Source organism: Gavialis gangeticus, unplaced genomic scaffold (genome assembly GCF_001723915.1).
Source record: "Gavialis gangeticus isolate Ggan-Ray unplaced genomic scaffold, GavGan_comp1, whole genome shotgun sequence".
Classification (NCBI taxonomy): Eukaryota; Metazoa; Chordata; order Crocodylia; family Gavialidae; genus Gavialis; species Gavialis gangeticus.
In genome coordinates, this window is record NW_017729031.1 from 49,610,966 (window position 1) to 49,618,557 (window position 7,592).

Genomic DNA, 7,592 nt, shown 5'->3' on the forward strand with positions numbered 1-7,592 from the left:
TGAAGATGTAGGCAGCTTCAGACTGTTTTCTGTTTCAAATGAGTAGATTGTGAGAGGCCCAGCAAGGGGCAGAGTTTGGCCCTGCTTCTGGCTGGAGCAACTATAATTTGGATGCCATCTGTAAGGCATGGGGCATGGCAAAGGAAGGTCAGAGCCATGTGTAAACCCCTTGGCATCAGGACATTAAAAAAGGGCATTTATTACATCATTTATATCCCAACAAGTTGCAGCAGGTAAGACTGGGCAGACTCCCCTAGATGGAGGGGCAGCCAGTATGATGACCAGCCACAAGTTGGCATCTTTGTCACATGCTTGTGTGCAGGGACAAATGGAAGTTAATGAAGGTGCTCCACTTTGGAGCACCTTCATTTAAACCCTCATTAAATGAGGGTTAATTTATCATGCAATCGAGCACTTTTAAAGTGCTCTGAAACTGTGCACTTCTGTTAGGCCATGACTGTAGAGTACTTTCAAGAAGCCGATCACATGACAAATATCCCTTCTGTCAGCACCCAGTGTGCCTCACCTTATTTGTACTTGTCTTTTAGAATGCAAGCTCTTAAGGACAGAGTCTTTGCTCTGAATGCTTTAAATAATAAGCATGACATCAGCATTTACATTATAGATAACAGATAAACAATAAATAATAAAAATTGAAAGTTGAAATACCAAAGTAAAGGAAAGAATAATGCACAGGATTTAATGACTATAGTATAATTCAATCTACAATTATAATTCTTACATATATAATGTGTGATATATAAGATAACGCAATTTACAATTATATATGTGAAACATTATATAACACTACTCACAATTATAATTATCCTGTACACAGGGTGATAGATTTATATATTTTTTACTATTTTTTTCAAAGAAAGGTTTAAGAAAGCATACTAATTTCCCAAATGAGGGGAAAATATCACCCACTCAAATATATAATCCAATTAGAAGACAAATGTACTTTTTTTTTTTGAGATGCAGCTTTGCAAGGGAACCCCAAATAGAGTTACTCCAACCTAGGAGAGTTCCTGATCTCATTATGGGGCCTCAAGGATTTACATGAACGACTTTCAGTCTCTAGAATCACCCAAGAGCCTTCGCATCTACTGACTAAGAGCACTCTCATTCCTTTGAAAAGATTTATCAAACATTAACATAACAAAGAATCTGAACACATTTAATAAGACTCAGAGGTATCATCCTCGTTCTCTTGGGAGTGTCTCCATGGTGATACGTTACACAAAGGCTATAGTACATTTCATCAGCTCTGATAAAAATACTATACTGTACACCTTTTACTGGAGTGACCAACAGGATATACTTTCCAATTTTAAGTTAGGCATAAGGCAGGGTAGGTAGCACCATAAAGAATAACTGTTAGGTTGCATCCCTGACACAAATGCACAATTATGCAGTGCTTTTAAATAAAATGGAAATGTTTATAAAAGAAAGTGAAATTGCAGAAAGATTGAACGGTTTTCATATTTCATGAAGAACTTTAAAAGTGTGGCAAAACATGAACCATATTCCATAATTCTTTTTTTCTTGTGAGTGGGCTGACAAAAGCGCTTATCTGAGCCAACAGTGGCTTTAAAATTGAGCTTTAAAATATTTAAGTTCTTGATATGAAAGTTTATTTGAATTTTGTACAGAAGTCAAAGTACAAAAACTGCCCAAAATGAAGCAATGAAAAATATTCAGAGGCACTTTTGAAAATTCTAGAAAACTGTGGCTGGGATGTATGAATTGTGTCTTGTTGATCATGTTTTGTATGCTACTAAGCACAGTGTAAAATCAGGACATACACAAATAAAATGTCTAAAACCTTGTTTGGCATCTCAAAGTTATGGAATGCTCACATTTCCAAAATTTAGTCTAATAAAGTTTAAATTTTTTTCATCACCCAAACTACAATATGTTAGGCAGCTTAATGTCCTGTTAAACTAGGTTTTTATAAAATATACATAATTTTGAGAGTTGCAAAGAAAATGTCATAAATGATTAAGCAATATTTTTTTATATATATGCCTTGCATTTTTTTTCAAATGTTCATAATGGACCAAGTTGATGGGCCAAGACTTTCCATAAACTTCATTTCTACCTAACAAATGAAAATATGTGCCTGGGCTGCTAAAAATATTTTGGAGTCAGAAATAAAAGAATGAAAATATAGCAATAAAAATGGGAAGCAGAAAGTAGAAGGAAGGTAAATTTTTGGAATAATATACATTTTTGGTTATAATTTAATGTACTTTGCGATTTCATTATGCCTCAAAAGTATACAGAGACCCTCAGAAATCAGCGGGACTCAAATAAAGGACATTGATACGTGCAGGAAAACTCCTTTGAAAGAATGCTTTCTTAGAGATTGATTTTACTGGATTTATTTATAAGACTAATTCAATTAAATCAGGAACTACACATGTGAGTAATGGTTTGCAGGACAGGGTCTCTTGTTAAATAATGTTAAGTCTTAAGCTTTTAATCCTTGAAAGATAATGTGCATATGCCAACTTTATGCATGTTGAAGGTCACAATGGGCATTTCCAGTGTGTAAAATAAAATAGGCCTGTATATTTGGGCAAGATCAGAACCTTTTATTGCACCAACAAGCACCCCTTCTCAAAGTGCTCTCCTTCTGGGACAGGTGTCTATGACCCCTTGAAACCCAACATATTATAAGTACTGCCCATGTGCACAGTGGTCAGTACTAATGTGAACTGATACACCAAATATTTTTTTCATACCTTCTGTAAGACAGGCTTTTGGTTCTGATGTTTGTTCTGGCTCAACGTCTGCTTTTTCTTCTCCAGCAGGAACAAGATCAATTGTACTTCCTTCAGAGGAGCTTGAAATGTTTAACTTCTGTAAATAAAATCCCATAATAATGGTCTCAATTTTAAACAAGATATTAATTTTGAACTGCAATTAATATTAAGCATGCAACACTGTGTTCAGAGAATAACAAACAGCAAATATTAGTGGCTAACTCACCACTCCTGAAGTGTGTATATGCTGAATCTCCATGCTTGCATATGTGAGAATGGGTTATTTTACTTATGGGTTTTTTAAATGTTTGGAGTAAAATTAGTAAGGAGTTAGTGTCACTCAAATTCTGATTTTTATTAAATAGATTTCCTGATACGTATTTTATTTATTTGCAATTGTGTCTCATTTGGAATAAATAGTGCAATTCCACTTTAAGTCAATACATTTCACTGGGTGCATCTACACGAAATGCTAACTGCACAGTATCCTAATAACACTTCGCAGCAGCATCCCAGGCAAAGCCCATGCTAATACACTACTGCACAAAAGTATTAGGCTACTGCACAGTTAGTGTCTGTAAAAACCCGCATGCCGGCACTGATGTGCACTAGCATCAGTTACTGCTCATTTGATTTAGTACTTGGTTATTTAGTACGTAATGCACAGCGCATTTATGACTGTGTAGATGCACCCCCTCAGTATCCTACAACTGATTCCAACTTTCATTACGAGACTCTTCAACCTGAACACTTCAAATCCTGAAGAAAGACTATTTCAAATTGCCAGCCATCACGGTAAAATTATAAATCCAGTATATATATTTTTAAAGATTTATTTTTAATCAGCTGCCATTTTTAAAAGACGTTAATGTAAAAAGAAAAATACAAAATTACATAGATACTTTTTCTTCAACATTTCAACCCATACCCAAGGTAGCTAACTAGTTTTACATATCTGACAGAAAATGTATCAGTGGAATAGAATTACTATTGATTTGCCCATCATATAGATAAATATATTATGCCAATTTGCTTTAGCTATAATCTTAATGAGAACAAAATAGTAAAAGCAGCATCATATTCCTCAGTGTAAACTATATTTTGGGCATGCCGACATAACTTAGCCACTAGGATGAACTACTTAAAAAATACTGAAATGAAGTTCAATAATAGTATATGACTGCTTTATAGATGTATTGAACTATTATTCAAATTATGCTGTGAATGGCATATCCATTTTCCTGTTATGACCAACAGAAAGCTGCACAGAAAGATTTGTATGAGTAGAAAAATATAAATTGACAAATCTCTGTTTAAAACTTTTCTTAAACTGCAATCATCATTGACACATGAACACATATTATATTTAATAAAAAATACTGGTAGACTTCTGAAATTTCAGAAAAAGAAAAAAGCATGGTAACTCCACTTCAACGACAATTGTTTTGCATTCTCTTTTGACAATGCACATACGTATCATACTGTGCATTCAGAAACTACCTTTTACTCTGGTACACATACCTGTCCTGTCAACACATGTGTAATAAAATATTTATTTTCTTAGAGTGTTTAAATGATCTCGATGGTAGTTCTAAATGAAACTCATATTCAGATATACATGAATTTATTTGGCTGTCCTGCAATCACAGCACGACAACATATGCAGTACGATCAGAGTCTTCATCCTCCAGATTTTAAAGCAGCATTGCTTTATACAGTTAACTTCAGGTAAGTATGAGTACCAAATTAAATTATAGTAGTTTTAATTACTGCATTCTCTGACCTGTCACAATGTTATTACCATGTACTGTACAACATCAGTAATGGCTTCACTAATACAAAGCTAAATGTAGGGGAGGAATGATGTAAGCACATTTGTACAACATAGACTCAATTGCGTGAAAATGATACTAGCAATCATATCTAAAACACACTTGCAACATTAAGAGATACTTTCTGTATCCTGCTGCTTTCAGCAGATGAGTTAGAGACACTATTCCAATAAGTCTTTTTTAATTTAAAAAGAGAGGACAAATTCTGTACCACACAGTACAAAAATAATTTTGTTAATATAATTGAATCAGTTATTTCCTTATTTACTATTTTTGTACTCAGACTATGTGGAGAAATTGCCTCCAAATTATAAATAGGTTGATAAATGCCAATTTTAAATTTCACAAAAAGCATTAGTTCAAAAATATTGCTAGTAAATTCAGTCCTCAGTAACAATAAAATATTTTTGCTGACTCTATGGAAACTGAAGAAAATGCTCACTTCCTGCATTACACAATTTTCTTAAGACTTTGCTTTCATCATTCCATCATGGATAACATTTATATAGCAAAATGCTGCAGCAACGACAGGCTAAACAAAACATATGAACTGGATTATAAAACAAATCAAGCTGTCAAAAGCAAGGATCAAATTTTTAAAAAGAAAAGCATAAAAAACCCCATAAAAACAACACGATACTTTGGATAACCATATTATATCAATGAGCAAAAACTTATTATAACAAAAAAAAAAGCCTCTTGTCACTGAAACTGAGCTGTTCATTAAGCAACTCTGGTAGACACTGCTGAATTCAAGGCTGAGGACTATGGATCTAAAGTTTCAGCTCAGTAAAAGATGAGCAGTCACAAAAATATCTCAGCATCAGTGTTCATGTGATACGTATTTAACATATAGTAGATAACTGTAGAAATTATTTTATATTTCTTGTGTTACATTATATTTACAAAGTACTGTATAAGAGTTTTCTTTGTAATATAGATCTATGTAAAAGCACAATGTGGTACAGTTCTCCAACCACCTCTAACACCAGTTGCAAGTCCAAAACTAGGTGAAGGCAAAGCTCAGAAATGTCAGGACATGTACATTTTGTTCACTTTGATTGTACTTGTATGAGGCACCAAACAAAATCATCATCTCTAAGGTGCCTACCAGCAACTGCTGGGGTGAAACATTATCTGTATTTATAGTTTTGAATGTATACACAATAAATATTTTATTTATAAATACATATATAAATATAATACATATTTTTTCTCTATGTGTATCTAATTTAATTTGTAAATTTACAAAAAAATTAAAAGAGAACATAGTTCTAAATATGAAACATTCAGAAAATGTTTCAATTATTGTCTTCCCCTGACCAACATCCCACATCAAACTTTCATCCATGGCTGTAATCTTTTCTTTATATATTGTAAATAAAAAAAAGTTTACATGCTGATAAACTGAAATACTATTACTTAATTATAGGCTGGATCCCATAGCCTAAGGCCAAGAGAAAGACCCTATAACATTTCATGTATTGCCTTACATTTATGACCTGCACAAAATCTTAATTTATCCCCTTCAAGGCAAGTTGGATAAAACACTCTACCTCACCTTATTCCATTGCCTCTGTAAAAACTTCTTGAAAAGGCAGGACATTATTTTGTCATGACAATTCTTTAGATGATAGTCAGAACCCCAATGCCATTAAGAATACTCAAAAGACACACCTGAGAATCTTCCTACACCCAATGTAAGTGATGCAGGACTGTACAAAAGTCCACATGACCAAGACTTGTTACTTGCAGAAGGAGTACTTCAGTTTCCATCAACTGACAGCAAGTTGCGTTCTACCACCATTATGATGAATATTAATGAGGATAAAACTTAAATAACAGTTGGGTAAAACCTTTAAGTATTTCCACTAGATTTCCTGCATGTTACATCTTTTGACCTAATACCTTCTATTTTTCTAACTCCTATACGTTTGTTTGCAATCTTAACTCTGAATCTCAAGTATTTCTTTTTTGTTCTAATTTCTACATTGTGATAATAGTGCTTTTCCATTCTGACAGTGGTCAGCAGACTTTTTAGGATGTAGGCTGGAGTAACCCAGTTTGGACCAAAGGTAGCTAGGTCTAGGTCCTAGCTTCTGCTGCCACTTTCCCTGTGGCGGCACAGGGAGAGGGCCCACAGCTGCCACTTCACCTGCGGTGGCATGGAAAAGTGACTACTGCCAATGCTCCCTGCTGCTAGAGCCCCATGTCTGTCAGCTGGATCCAACGGTTCTGTGGGCTATAGGTTGCCAACCTCTGAATTTCTATATATTTATTTACACCTTATACTCCATGTAAAATTTTATGTTTGGGATTATGTTTATGTCTGCCTATTTGAATAATCTACTGGACTAAGTTTACAGGAACACATTTAATCAATGAAGAACAAAGTTATTATGGATGTTATGATGGAGTTAACAGCTCCTGATTTTTCAAACATCCACATTCCCAACTCTGTGCTATTACGTTCAATGGGACTATCTAAATGCATACTGTTAAGCAGATGGGAGATATCTGCAGGGTTGGGATCTTTAGTGCCAAGATTTGAGGGAAAAACTGTAACCTAAACTTAAAACTTAAAACGAACTAAAGGAATAGTCAACAGTTTCTAACAAAAGATCAACCTAACGCATTTTAGTATCCATACAGTTGAGTTCATTATGAAAGTAACACTTTGTTACAAGATAGTTGGATGTTTGGTTTAACTTAATAATGAATTAAAAAGTCAAGAGATCATCTCTGTAAATTTAAAAAATGATCCTGATAGCTTCTTTTAACCTTGAAAATTATCACTTTATAATCCAAATTAAAAATATCTATATAACATGCAACTCATATCACTGAAGTGCTATACAAGAAGTACCAGGATGATGTAACAAGGAGAGACAGAATCATGTTGGGGTTGCCCCCTGAACATGCTGTGATGTAGGTCACGTGACTGCTTACAGAGCAGCTGTGCATGTTTCTATTGTACGGCAATGGATGG

The 7,592-nt window shown here is 34.2% G+C and overlaps 1 protein-coding gene across 3 annotated transcripts in view; it reads right to left on the reverse strand.

Annotated features, from left to right (window-relative positions):
* The window catches only part of LOC109301518 (sodium channel protein type 2 subunit alpha-like), a 302,173-nt gene that overhangs the window by 66,165 nt on the left and 228,416 nt on the right, over positions 1-7,592 (reverse strand). For all 3 annotated transcript variants that reach the window (XM_019522731.1, XM_019522729.1, XM_019522730.1), the window contains exon 18: positions 2,751-2,868. In XM_019522731.1, the coding sequence (XP_019378276.1) occupies positions 2,751-2,868 (118 nt within the window). The remainder of the gene's footprint in view (positions 1-2,750; positions 2,869-7,592) is intronic.